Consider the following 15,566-nt stretch of genomic DNA (forward strand, 5'->3'; position numbering starts at 1 on the left):
CGAAGGCTAGTTAGCCGATCTCGTATGGCTAGTAGGGTTTTTTCTCCCGGAAACTCGGGTTTTTCATCCCGCATACAGACAAATTGGCTGTTCAGAACACATGCAATTTACAGACAAAAATACTAGCTGTGGTGGGGCTAGTGGCCAGTAGATGGCTCTGATGTTGGTGATTGGTAGCAGAAGTTCGGTGTAGTGGTGGAGACAGAGAGTTGTACAATAGGTGTCCTCCTGCGATGAGTCTTCGGACTCCTTGGAGGTGTCACGAATAATAATAATCTCAGTGCATACTTACAGGAAGAATGGTCCAAAATAACCATTGATCGCTATCATACACTTGCGGAAAATATGTTCTGTAGGACAGCTACAATCATCGCAGTGAAAGGAAGTCCTACATCTTATTAAGGTGGGCACCATGGATGTTTGTTCAACACTATGGTGTCCACTGACTTCCTTCCAAGAGTGCATACAGGATGAAAAAGAAGTTTATATCAATGAGTCCAATTTCAGAAGAAATGTGTGTGATGGTGGCAATACAGCCAGACATAAATAACTGAGATACTACCTGACTGTGCACCTTGCAGTCTAATTATACAGCTAGTCTTGCAAGCATAGATGGAATCTTCTGGCACATTCTGTATATTTTGAGATGGCCTTTGTTAAATGTGGCTTTAATAAAAACATGCCAGCAAAGTCTTCAAACTACATCTGCTTCATCTATGATTTATTTTTAATGGCAGTGCAAGAGCTTCTGTTGAGAAGTATTAAAAAAAATTCTCGAGCATACTGCCCTAATTAACTATTTTTTTTTATGCACACTGAGATATTTGGAGGAAACTGGATCATTTGGTGCTATATTTTGAACATGACTTTTTTTATTAAATATAACTTGTTCCCATTCACAAAAAGTTGTAAACCTATAGTAATTAGTAGAGTGGATGAGCTAAGGATTTTTTTTATTATTATTAATTTTATCTAATATTTGTACTTTTATTTTTCAGATAATCCAGAAATCCTGCTCTTGAGATCAACACATGGAATTTTTTTCAAGCCACTTCGGTGCTCTAATAAATTCTTCTCCAACCTAAAGACAATCACAAACATCCATGACCAGATTCAAACTCACAGCATGTTTACTGAATATGCTAACCACCTCAGCCAACAAGGCTGGCAATTAATCACCAAGTTCAAAACAACAGGCTGCAAGCAGTAAAATATTGGGAACAAGTAATCAGTGAACATCCACACACTTGGAGTTGCTAAAATGACTGCTTGGAGGAGTGAAAGGATTGTACACACCTTAAAGAGACAGATGTGTTTATTTAGGAAATTTTTGTCACTGGATGCTTATGAATACTAACGTGTAAATGTAAACTTTATTCATGGATGAACCAATGTGAATTCAAAATCAAGTGAGTAATACACAATGAGCAATTATGGATAGATGAATCGCCTCCTGCAAGAGTTGAAGCAAAGTTCCGATCCCGGTATTCAGCAAATGTATAGTGCAGTCTTGTTGAGAAACAATAAGACATTTAGTCAGACAAAACAAATCATCTGATTTGTTAAATGTGAGCATATGAATCATAATGGAGCTTGCTTTTTTCTGACAAACTTCTGGTTAGCAGAATCACCACTATCAATAGCTGCTGGATTGGTTCATGTCCTTATCTATGGCCAGCAATATATCATAACCTTAGACTATATTGTCTGGGTTCACATAAAAGCATGAGTACACCCACAAAGGTTATTGACAGGGCTGCACTTCAGAGAATTTTGGCTACTACAGACTGTATTTAAAATGATCAACCAGAAACAGAAAAGGACAAGAATGTGGAATGTACAATGTGTAAATTTGTATGCAAATAGAACCAGACTTTTTGAGCAACTACAATAAGAATTTTGCTGATGGTTGTTTCTTAAAATAATGGCAATAATTTTATAAATTCTAATTCTCAAACATATGATCATTTAAGGATGAAAGCTAGACAACTAAAAGGAGCTTTATATAAAATGTTGAGAATTGAATAGACTTTGGACAATGTTAAATCCCCACTTCTTTATGGTGCACCCTGTTATGGGGGAATTCATCTGGATGCTAAGAAATCCTTGTTTGTTTAAGGATTTTAAAAAATCCTTAAACAAACAAGGATGGGCTGATAATCTGAAACATGTCTGACTAAATAGTATTCTATACTGTTTTAAAAACTACAGCTGGATCAGTTGCCTAGTGAAAAAGCCACTGCTGACCTCATTAGAACTAGGGCAAATGGGAAATGTTAGCTAAAACATCAACTTCAAACGAACTGAGGATGGACATTAGTATCATAAGAAGAATTAACAGGAACAAAAAAAGGAAGCTAAGTTCAGGAATTAGAGAGATAACATGTAAAACTGGAGTAATAGAAACTAAGCAAACAAAAAACTGGCGAGATCCTCCTAAATATAAATATGATTTATTCAGGCAGTACAATTCAGGGAACGGCAAGAGTACTATGGTACTAAAAACATTAAACAAAGATAATATCAAAAATAAAAGTGATGAGATTTATGTTTATAACCTACAGAAAATTCTATTAAGAAAGAAGAAGAGGAATTTTTTGAATCATTAGAAAAGGTGTGTGTGTGTGTGTGTGTGCATGCATTTATACATAAAACTGTCATTGTGGATAGTGATATCTTCATGCTGGTTCAGGGTACAAGAATGTACAGAGGATTGGAAATGACTATTACTCCATTTTGAGCAGGATAAAAATGAATATCATCGAAAAGAAGCCTATGTAAGAAAGTTTTAAAAAGAATTCAAGTTAAGAAGCTTTTGCATGTACACTGTAGACTCAGCTATACAAACATTATTGAAGAAAAAAAATGAAACAGTTCAAAAACAAGAACCAAACTTTGAATTCACAGCAGCAAGCTTTGAAGAACACACCGATTCAGCTAGAGAAGCATGTAGTGAAATTGTTGCAAAGGATAGAAATAAGAACATCACGGTAGACACAAGTTATACAAGCAGTTTTGGAAAAGAAGAAAGCATACCAAAAGTTCCTGGCCTACATACAGAGAAAAAGCTAAGAGAGCTAAGCACTATCTATAAAAGTAGCTAAGCAAAAGTCACGAAAAAGATTTTGGAAAATATAGAAAATAAATATCAGGCAAGTGGCAAAATATTCTGGAAGTTATTGAAAAATATTAAAACTGGAGAAAAGAATACTGAATACTGTAAAAGGAATCAAAGATGATAAAGATGACGTGAAAACTGAAGATAAAGATATCCTAAAGACTGTTAAATGAAACAGGAGTGACAGAACAGTAGCAGAAAATTTTCAAGAGGAATGCAAACAAGAATACATATCAATACTTGAGGTAGAAAAACCATCACACACTCAAAATGTGGAAAGATAGATGAAGTAACGATATCAACTAAAATGCTTAAATATGGAGGTATAAAAGTTTTGCATTTGCTACACTGCATAATTCAGAACGTCAAAATTCTAAATGATTTGAGTAGAGATCTCATAGTTTCCATCTACAAAAAAGGGAATAATGGTGAATTTGAGAATTACAGAAGAATTTGCTATATACTTGACAAGAGATTGAGAAAATTTGTGAAAGAAACTCTTGAAGAACAAGCTAGGTTTAGGCAAAATATAGGTTGTCAAGATCAGATTTTCACTTTATGATGAATAGTTAAGAAATCACGAGAATATTACAAGGATCTGCACTTAATTATACAGATTAAGTGGATATGATATTGAATCCAACATTATTTCAAAGGCCGAATATATATATATATATATATATATATATATATATATATATATATATAGAAACTACAAGTGTTTCATGCCGAATATAGAAACTATAAAAGTATCGGTGGATCCAAACATAAGCAACCGTTCAGAACAGTGACAACTCATAGTAAAGGTGGAATAAGTTCTGATCACTTTCCATAGTATTTTCCCTAATGCAAAGCACATCTCCTTGCAGTCATGTATGATGCTATGCATTATGGGAAGGATCACTACCCAGACCGCTTTCGACCTTTGTTGAGGTCTCATCAGTAGGAGCCAGACCCAGATATAAAATACTCAGGTTGAAGTGATGCAGAAGTCATTCTTTCCCATACGAGTTGCCAAAAGGTGTCACATCTTAAAAGATACCAAGCATTACTGAAATAAAGAGCCAAAAGGCTTCACTTCAGCGATGCAAAATTATACAAATTAAGTAGATAATGAATCTACTTAATTTGTATAATTTTGCATCGCTGAAGTGAAAGGGGAAGAATTAATATGGGAATTACTAACCAAGAATTACTGAAATAAAGAGCCAAAAGGCTTCACTTCGGCAATGCAAAATTATACAAATTAAGTGGATATTGAATCCAACATTATTTCAAAGCCGAATATATAGAAACTACAAGAGCTTCGTGCAGAACTTACTCCACCTTTATCACGAGTTGCCCATCCTGACATGTTGCTTACACTTGGATCCACCGATACTTTTATAGTTTCTATATTCGGCATGAAACTCTTGTGGTTTCTATATATTCGGCTTTGAAATAATGTTGGATTCAATATCCACTTAAATTGTATAATTTTGCATCGCTGAAGTGAAGCCTTTTGGCTCTTTATTTCAGTAATCTGTACTTAAGTTTTACAGATATGAGAAAAGCACACAAGATGCCCAAAAAAAGCTTTTCAAAACACTACAATTATAAGGGGTAAATGGATTATACAAAAGCAATACATAGTCTATATCAAAATTGTAAGTTAGCATTTAAAAGTGAAGGAAATACAGACTAACTAAAAAACTATTTAACTCAGCAACAAAATTCATCCCAAACTATAACATAAAAATAACTTGAGAAGAATATGAAATTAAAAAAATATATATTTATAAATATATAAAATTATGTTTGGATTAAACATTGTGCATGCAAGAAAACTGCATGCAATCATTAAAAAAAAATGTGCATTTCATAACAGCATTCTTTCATAGTGAAACAATTCATTATCATATCAACTGAACCCAGAGTTGTTTTGGTATATGCACTGCTGATTAAATTTTGCTTTTACATAATTTTGAAATGAAATGGTCCAAATGAAATGACTTGATGAATTTCACATAGAACCTAAATATCAAATTTCAATAAATTGTATGAAAACATACCTATCAAAGAGTATATTATACCATAAAATACTGAAATTTATCCATAAGGCAAAACTAGATGGTGGTCCCTCTTCATGAGATACATTATTTTGGTGAGGAAGTTTATCTCCCCCAGTGACACAAAAAACTATAGTAGTGGGAGCTGAATCTCCTGGAAAAGTAGATCCACCCTTCTCCTCATGAAATCAAGAAATCAGCCATCTCAGATGCTTGACTATCATCTGGAATAACAACAGTCATCACATGAGTGGCTTAGACAAAGGGAACCAATCTACAACACAGTAGATGCCACAATAAATAAAGACAAACACAGTCGATGGTTATAGGGTACTTCAACAACTTCAGATCTTGAAGCACATAGTAGGACGAATGATAATTTGGTTTGGTTTACACTAAATCCCTATCAGTGACAAATTCCTTCAAGAAGAACCTTAAAAGAACATGGCCAAATAGCCCAACTGGAATAGATTACATACTAGTTCATAACACAAAAACTGTCCAGATAATAAGCAATTTTAACTTTAATGCAGATTACAGATCAGTTAGAAATACCATTCTAACTAGACATAACTATTTTTATAAGTTATTCAGAATAATATTCACATACACAAAACTAATTTTAACAAGGAACAAGAGAATATTCAGTATCTGCAGAGAGAGAGACCTGCCTACTTGGCAGAAGGATGGATACAGTGATCAAAGCTTCAAGTAAACTAATCATTAATAAACATCAAAGGAAAGAAAAAAAAACATACTGAATTCAAACATCACTTAGAGTTCCATTTTTCTTTATCAAAAGAGAAATCACAAAGGACATGAGAAAAAAAAGGTTACACCGCATTATTAAGGATGCATCGGAAAATAAGTGGTGGTGGTTGGCAGTAGATGATGAAGGCAGTTGTGGTTGGTGGAGATGGAGAATTGTAGAGTAGGTGCCCTCCCTTGATGAGTCTTTGGACTCCCTGGAGGGGCGGTGGTCAGTAGAAGATGATGAAGGTAGTTGTGGTTGGTGGAGACTGAGTAACTAGATAATGAATAACAGAGGGGATAATGTACATCCTTGTCTCACACCAGATTTAACATTAAACCATCTTCCTGTACTCCCTTCAATTCTAACTGCTGACTTACAACTCAAATAAAGACTAAGTATTGCTTGATATAATGCCCCATTGACAGCACATAACTGTAGCGTATTGAATAGCTTCTCTCTTGGCACCTTGTCATATGCCTTTTCCAAATCGACAAAACTTAAATACTGATCTTTGTTATATTCCCATGCTTTCTTGACTATTTGTCGTAAAGTGAAGATCTGATCCTGACAGCCCCTATTTGGCCTGAGTCTAGCTTGTTCTTCACCAAGCTTTTCTTCCACAATTCTTCTCAACCGTTTCTCAAGTATACTTGCATAGATCTTGCTAGGAACACTCAGTAGGGAAATACCTCTGTAATTCTCATATTCAGTTTTATTTCCCTTTTTATATGTGGGCACTATTAGAGCTCTACTCCAATCATTGGGAATTCGTCCCTCTGTCCAGACTTTCTGAACTATGCAGTGCAGCCACTGCAAGACTTTTATATCACCATACTTCAGAATTTCTGTTCTCTACTCCTCCTGCCTTTCCACATTTCAAGCCTTTGATGGCTTTTTCTACTTCAAGTATGGATATGTATTCTGACTGTATGCAGTTGAGTGTTTTTTACCACTGTGCTATCACTCCTTGTTTCATTTAGCAATTTTTCAAAGTAATTACTCCATACTTCAAGGATATCTTTTTCTCCTGTATTCATGTCACCTTTATCATCTCTAACTCCTTTTACAGCACTCTTTCCTCCATTTCTAAGCTTCTTCAACAACCTCCAGAATATCTTACCACCTTCTTGATATTTATTTTCTATGTTCTTGCCAAAGTTCTCCCATGACTTTTGTTTCGCTAGTTTTACAAAATATTTCGCTTTCTTACATTTGTCTCTGTATTCTCTAAAAGCAAAAGCTGACTTATTTGCCAGGAACATTTGATATGCTTTCTTCTTTTCCTTCTCTGCCTCTTTAACTTCCTGTGTTAGTCCTGAATGGAGTCCTGATTTTTCTATCCTTGAAGACAACCTCACCACATGTCTCTCTGGCTGAATCAATCAGTTTTCTTCAAGGTTTGCCACTGAATCTCCAAGGTTTGGTTCTCAAATTCTTTCATTTTTTCTTCAATAATCTTTGTGTATTTTAGTCTACAGTTCACATCTGAGAGCTACTCGACTTTTATTCGCTTAAAACTCTCTTACACGTTATTCTTTTCAATATGAAATTCAATGTTATCCTGCTCAAGACTAAATAGTGATCGCTTCCAATTTCAAATCCTTTGTACACGCTGGTGTCCTGCACCAGGGAGAAAACATCACTATCAACATAGTCAATGAGACTTTTCTTATTCCTTGCCTACTCTCTCCATGTGAATGTGCACATTTTTATGTTGGAACATGGTGTTAGTAATAACCAGTCCATGTCCTGAGCAGAAATCCTACAGGTATTTGCTATTATTATTGTTAGCTTTGCTCTTTTCTCCAAATTTTAACGAAATATTTTTGAATGTCTGACAATCATTTCCTACTCTGCAATTTAGATCCCCAACAAGGACCAGCTTTTCCTTTTTCATTGTGTTAGTTGCTTTTTCTAAAGCATCAAAAAATTCATCCAATTCTACCTTAGTAGAACCTTCTGTGGGACCATAGGCACAAATAAGTCTCATTGTCCAGTTCCCCATTCTCATTGCCCACATCACTCTACTTGAGACAGCCTGTCATTCAAGAAGATTAGCCTCGCATTTTGTGTTGAATACTATGACTACTCCTTTTCCTTGATTGTTATTGCCTGAATGTAACATTTTGTATTTATTGCTCAGAAAGATCTCACCAGTTTTTGTCTTTTTTGTTTCAGTCACCCCTATTATGTCGATCTGGTACTTATCTAATTCCTCAGCTAGCTCCATTTCTTTGCCATTCAGGCATCTTACGTTGATAGTACCGATCTTCAATTCTGGTGATATTGAGTTGGGGTGCGTTTTCAGATTTGTTCCAGTAGCTGACTTTTCGCTGTTCGCCCTGGTTCCCTGGTGAAAACAACGGGGGGGGGGGGGGGCCTTGTTTAACCGGGTGACGCCCCAGCCGGCATGAAATTTTGTCGTGTTGTACCATCATTTTTTATTTAGGTTTAACCAATAAGAATACAATTTGGTCGGCTAAATCCCAAATTGCCAGCCCATCCTCCTTCGTTCAGTATCCAGGTAGATACCCAAAAGGGTGCACCACGAGAAGGTGAGGATTGGACATTAGGTCAGAAGCCGGTTCTCTGCATTCCTTTAAAGGCTATGTGGAGGTCTCCTCTCAGTTATACAGCTTTGACCCTTAAGCACCCCTCTTGTGAAACTATAAAAATGTTATCAATGAATCCATCCCAGACAAGTAGCTAAAATCAAATATAATCCATGAAAAAAAAAAAAAAACTGGAAATCAGATATAACTATAGACCAATCAGGATTATTTTCCATAACTACACACTATTCATCAGAACTATTCAAAACAGAATCTCAGGTTAATTAGAAACAATGAAACTAAAATTTAATGAAATTAAAGCTATTCCCTCACTGATTAATGGTATTATTGGTTTGATTTACACGTACTTAGTCTACCAGACTGATTAAACATATATTACTTCATTCATCTTCACTGGGTAAAACTGAAGATTTTGATTTTTATGTCAAATTCCTACAAAAATGCTTCAGGGACTTGATGGCAGCTAATAGTTGACCATCCACTCCATACTCCTGTAATACTTGCCAAAGCTTATCCCTAGGAACCCGGTCATATGCCTTCTCCAAGTCTGCAAACATGTGTAGACATTCTTGGCATATTCCCAAGATTTCTCAAAGACTTGCCTTAAAGTGAAGATTTGGTCAGTTGTGCTTCTACCAGGATGAAAGCCACATTGTTCTTCATGGAACTTTGAGTCAAAGTTCCAGGAAGAACTTATAATACTATTTAGTATTATAAGAAACAAAATAAATAAATAATATATGGCTGGATTTCTAATCAAAATCTTTAGGTGAATGAATTCTAAGTGTTGTAAAACACTTTATCAACTAGGTTGTTGCAGAAACAATTCAGAAACAAGTCAACCTAAAACTGCATTTAGCCTGACTTCTCCGAATTAGCTTCATTTTATCAAGCTCCTAAAGGCTGCAATGATAGGATATTAGTTCCTTTCTGTTTATAATTTTAAATGTTTCTGCAATAAGATAGATGTGTGTTTTTTTTAACAGTTGTAATTTGAAGATGTTCTGATTGGAAATCCAGTGAAATATCAGTGTCTCAATAAATAATTTAATTATTATGTTTCTCTGGTGTTATTTCGCCAGCCTCATTGACCAAGTGGTAAGCATATCTGCTCTCCAACCAACAGGATGTGGTTTGAATTGTGCAATGGGCATGGATGTTTGCAAATGTCTTTAGGTGGGAGATGAATTTCATTGACCAGTGCGAGACCACTATCCTGCTCACTAGAGATCTGAAATGGCTTGAAAAAGTTCTTTAGTCACTAAGAGTAAGGTTTCTGTACTATGTGAAAAAGAAATAAAAATAGATAAATTTAAAAAATATATATTTATATAAGAAAAAAGAAAATCCTTAACCTACACGTCGCAATACAGGTCTACAACCATTCAGAGTGGGAGTTACTTAAAAATTTCATGGTGAATGAAGCATTGCTATGAATAATCAGCACTAATCCTTTCAATTAGTTTTTACCATAGTTTGGATTTCCAGATAGAGCAGAGATTTTTTTTTTAATATCTGATCCACACATGAGAGGCTGCAAGACCTATAAGCACATTAGAGCCATGTGTGTAGACAAGAGGAATAGAAGAGAGGAGGGGGTCTGTTCACATTTTGCTTGAACAGCTGAGAGTTGAAATCTTTGGAGAAGGCAGAGTGGGGGAGACTGTCCGAAGGACAGAAGTATATGGAATGAAAGAGGAGGCAGTGAAACTGGTTCAGTGAGTTTCAAGATGGACTGTAAAAGGGTGTTGGTTGGTAGTGGCACTCTTGCTTTAATGATTTTGGAGGAGAGTGGAGAAATAATAGTGGCCAATTCAGCAGAGCTGTCCATGAAAGTATCTATAGAAGAGGCACAAGACAGAAACTGAACATCTATGAGAGAGGAAATGAAGTGGGTTTGTGAACGAGGAATCATTAATTAGCTAAGCTGCCCTCTTCTGGATAGAATTGAGCAATCTTAGAGAGGAGTTTGGTGTACCACCCCCGAATATGGGAGCAATATTCCATGGCTGAGCTTTGTATAGAGTAATTGGTGTGAAGTAGTGTCTTGTAAGAAAAAGCACACCAAGTTTTTAGCAGCTGTAGAAGCTATAGTTGAAATATGGTTGTGCCAGCAAAGATTGGAGGTAGAAGTCAGTCCAAGAAGAGAAATCTGATCATGTTTTGATATCTCCATCTTACTGAAGGTAAGGGGGAAGGATGCAATTTCTTTCTTGCAAGAGATCAGACCGAACTGAGTTTTGGCAGCATTGAAGTTCATAAGGTTGTCCTTATCCCACTGGGATATAGCTAGGAGATCTGGGTTCAGGTCCCTGGTCGAGGTAGATCTTGAGGATTCTAATACTTGAGCACTACAAGGTTTATCGAATGTAAAGGAGGAATATTATACATTAAAGATACCAAGAAATTATATACTTGGTTTAATCCTTTTTCCAAGTGTAAGCAAACAAAGTTTGCATCTGAAGTATTTTCAGGACTGGAGCAACTCGTATAAGGAAGCTAAGACTTCACATCACTTGCTTTAGTATCCAATAATGCAAAGCGCATCTCCTTGCAGACATGTATAATGCTATGCATTATGGGAAGGGTCACTATCCAGACCAGTTTCAACCTTTACTCAGGTCTCTTCAGTGGGAGCCAGACCCAGAGGTGAATCAACTAAGGTTGAAGTAATGCAGAAGTCATATTTTCATATACGAGTTGCTAAAAGGTTCACATCTTATTATTAAATTACTCTGGATTAGAGAAAGTTTCTGGAAGTTTTTTCTATACCATACATTAAATATTATACTTGGTTATACTATACATTAAAGATACCAAGAAATTATATACTTGAACAGAAAATCCCTTTCTTTTGATAACCCATTTGCCAACCAAGCACTCTTCTTGGGTTGATTCTCATATCTGCAAAAGTCAACAAACCAATACTGGATGTGTTTATACCAACATAAACACATCCAATCCACAACCTCTTCGGCATCCAAAAAAACCTGGTACTCTTTTGTTCACAGAATACTTTTGTTCTACTTAACACTATAAATCCCAATATATATCAAATCTGCCCAACCTTAAAATATTCTTCTCAGATTTCGGATGGCACACTAAACCTCCCTAGAATGCTTCTTTATAACAGATAACCCCCCCCCTTTCTCAATGGCTTCCTCAAATCACTTTCCCTCAGATAATCTAGCTCTGCACATTATGGATTTTGTATAGTATTTTCACGAGAGCAGTTCCACTGAACTGGCCACCATCATTCCTCCACTTTCCTCTAATCGTGTATAAACACAAGCAGCTGCTCATCAAAATCCATATATAGTCCAGCAAAAAAAACTCAAACCAACTTCTCTTCCTCCATTCTGTCTTGGAACAATCCTAACCATGCCATTTTCTCTAAGAAATGCAATCCTCGGCAATTCAAGAAATACATTAATAAATTCCTTTATTTTCTCTAATCATCTGTCACATATGGCACTGCCTTGTTATAGTATCAAGAACTCTCATGTGAGGAGGTGACATATATATATATATACACACACACACACACACATTTAAATTAACATTAAATTGCTTCTAAGACTCCCACTTTGTAAAAATTTAAAAATTGATTTATGATTGAAATTCAGAATCTACCCTATATATATAAAATGATAAGCCTTTTTGTGTAACATTTTTCTGTCAAGTTTTTTTCAAGTTATTTGAAACGTTTTGAAATGCAGGGAAGAACCTGCCTACCAGTCTGAAACTTGGGAGGATGGGCGCCGTAGGGGAGGGGGGGGGGGGGGTTTCGAGTTTTCAAAATTCGAGTCATCAGAATTCAAGGAGAACCGACATACCAGTCCAGAACTCAGGGGATGGCGCCGTAGGTGCCGGGGGAGCGGAAACCCCCTTTCGAGTCTTCGAAATTCGGGTCATCAGAATTCAAGGAGAACCGACCAACCGGCCTGGAACTCGGGGTGGCGTAGGTGCCGGGGGGGGCATGAACCTCCCTTTCGAGTTTTCAAAATTCGAGTCATCAGAATTCAAGGTGAACCAGCATACCAGTCCAGAACTCAGGGTTTGGTCAGTGTAGGTGCCGGGGGGGGGGGGCAAACACCTTTTCGAGTCATCAGAATTCAAGGAGAACCGACCAACCAGCCCGGAACTCGGGGAGGGGGGCGTAGGTGCCAGGGGGGCCTGAACCTCCCTTTCGAGTTTTCAAAATTCGAGTCATCAGAATTCAAGGTGAACCGGCATACCAGTCCAGAACTCAGGGTTTGGTCGGTGTAGGTGCCGGGGGGGGGAACACCTTTTCGAGTCATCAGAATTCAAGGAGAACCGGCCTATCGGTCTGGCACTCGGGGGGGGGGGCTTTCGAGTCTTCGAAATTCGAGTCATCAGAATTCAAGGAGAACTGGCCCGCAACTCGGGGGGGTAGGCGCAATAGGCGCTGGGGGGGTCTGATCCCCTTTTGAGTCATCAGAATTCAAGGAGAACTGTCCTACCAGTATGAATACGGGGGGGGGCACTGTAGGCACCAGGGGGAAGATACCCCTAGTATATATATATATATAAAAATAAGATCAACATGGACAGATCATTCAAATTATTTTCAATATTTATAACTAAAACATACTTACAGGTGGGGGAAGAGACATGTATCGTATATAAAATCCAGCACACATTAGAGATACATCCCTGCTAATGATCAGAGCTGTTAGTGGAACTAAGAAAAAAAAGAAAATCAATTAAGAATAATACAATGATAATGCTTTCATATATAGCACTGATTTTTATACATTATTAGGGATTGCTTAAGGATTTAAAGTAGATAACCGGAAAGAGATATCCACATAGCTTTTAAGGAATGTAGAGAGATAACAGGCTTCTGAGCTAATATCCAATCCTCATCCTTCTTGTGATGCACTATGTTAGTAGGTATTAGTAGGAACCAAACAAAGATAGGAGACAGGCTAGCAATTGAGAATTTTTAGCAAAACAAATTGTATTCTTATTGGCTTAAACCAAATCCAAAAGGATAGGATTTCATTGTAGCTGAGATAAACAAGCTCCCCCTCAGTGTTTCATCAAGGAACCATAGCAAAAAAAGTGAAGTCAGAACAAATCCAAACTCAGTATCTGCAGCAATCAAGAGAGGCACTCTTGTCATCTGTCTCTATTGACAAATTCTTATTCAGTTTATGCAATAGCTCTAGAACCTCCTCCTCATGCACTTCTATCTCTTCATCCAATGTAGTGGTAGCATTGTGCACTTCTATTAAACTGGTTTAACAGAAGTTCTATTAATTCTAGAAGTTTAATAACATTTCTATTAAATAAGTTTAATAGAAATGCACTGTGCAACTCTATTAAACTGGTGCATAGTGCATGCAGCAGTTTAATAGAAGCTAATTAAGTGAACACTTGTTACTTGAACAACCACATCTATTTCTGACAAAAGAGTAACATCTGCATTTAGTAAAGTTATTCTTCTGCATTCATTCTTTCTTTCACTTGCAGTATAACATAATAAAATTCTTTTGGATTGCCTTTAGCCTGTGCAGTCAATTTTTTTTCTAACAACAGCTTTCTCTACAATAAATTTTTCTGGCCTGCACTTTCTATATTTCATAACTTCTCTCGCTCTTATTCTCACAATATTTCTTACACATAACCATCTTCTTCTTATGGAATTTTTGTATATTCATTTCACTCCCATCCTATTTGTTACTTGAACAAATAGGATGGGAGTGAAATAGCTGATCATCTTCTCATTCAGTAACTGATACCATGGGACCAAAGATAGTATTCATCTCAGTTCATCATAATTTCCAGATTTGTAATTCAACACGTAACCGATCCTGATTGGAACATCCATATAGCTGGCTACTTACCAGGTCAGTACATGATTACTGTCACTAACTGGTGATGAAACACATGTTCTTAATTGAGACATCTGATGCTATAATCAAATCTAACGAATTGCTTCTTTCACTTGCTACTTAAGAAAGTTGTTTCACAACAGTTCAATAAATTCTTCTTCATTCTTATGAGTTTTCTCTGCTACCCAATCAATATTTAGATAATTTAAGGCATCAATAACATTTAGTACTAATCAGGGTAATCAGGCAATGCATTTCTTTGCCCCTGGCAACTGAAGAGACAGAGGTTCAGTTACTAGGGGCAACTCACCATATACTTCATTCTGTTAGCCTCCACTTCAACACCAAATAGCCTCAAACTCCCAGCTACACAGGGCATTATTGCTAAGTTTCTACCCTAAGTGACTCAAGTCACCTGATATTAGTTAATACTCACCCACTCCTCCCCCTATCAAATCTAAAAATATTATCCCCTTTACAGTCGTTCCAGTTACTACATCCAACTCTGAGAGCCAGGTTTCACTAATGCCAGTTATTTTAGGCCATAACATATTTACCAGAGGCCTGTGTAGCTCAGTGGAAGTGACGCTTGCATTTGACCACACAAAGACAAACTTATAAGTTTGAGTCTAGTTGTCGAATGGAGGAACTTTTTCTAAACCTTTCTTCTACCAGTTCCTGAATTAGTCGATCTCTAGCACAGGCAAGTGGGTTTTTTCATCCCATAAACTCAAGAAAATCAGCCACAGAACCCACATTATTTCAGACAGTAACATATCCTGTTAGGGTTAGGTAACAAGAGATGGCAGCATTTGTTTGCTCGTCTCTTCATCGGCAAGCATATAATTAGTGATAGACATGGGCCAGATATCTCTGATTGGCTACCAGTGGTGATTAAACTGACCACTCAGTCTCCAAATGCTAGATAAGGTTTAAAGGCTTTGCCTACTCCCTACAATGGAATAAAAGGAGTTAGCTTATTATTTTATTATTACATATTTACCAAAGTAACAAACTCAACCAACTTTGTTTCTAATGCTCCTGACATTTTTGTATAGATATAAGTTACCTCCTTGTTGTTTAGTATACTTACATCTGCAGTCTGCTTGGGCACTTTCTCATTTCCATTCCCAGACATGTTCAAAATGCCTATAACCAAAGTGTAGTCCATTCTGTCAGCAGATTCATAACCATGCGTCACATATTCATACC

At 36.7% G+C, this 15,566-nt stretch overlaps 1 protein-coding gene across 3 annotated transcripts in view; it reads right to left on the reverse strand.

The window, feature by feature from the left end:
* Positions 1-15,566, reverse strand: part of CLS (cardiolipin synthase) — a 104,024-nt gene that overhangs the window by 37,360 nt on the left and 51,098 nt on the right. For all 3 annotated transcript variants that reach the window (XM_090395252.1, XM_090395249.1, XM_090395251.1), the window contains exon 4: positions 13,113-13,198. In XM_090395252.1, coding sequence (XP_090251378.1) covers positions 13,113-13,198 — 86 coding nt within the window. The remainder of the gene's footprint in view (positions 1-13,112; positions 13,199-15,566) is intronic.

The sequence above is a fragment of the Typopeltis vanoorti genome, chromosome 7 (assembly GCF_054136105.1).
Source record: "Typopeltis vanoorti isolate ZY-2024b chromosome 7, IOZ_Tvanoo_1.0, whole genome shotgun sequence".
Taxonomy (NCBI): domain Eukaryota; kingdom Metazoa; phylum Arthropoda; class Arachnida; order Uropygi; family Thelyphonidae; genus Typopeltis; species Typopeltis vanoorti.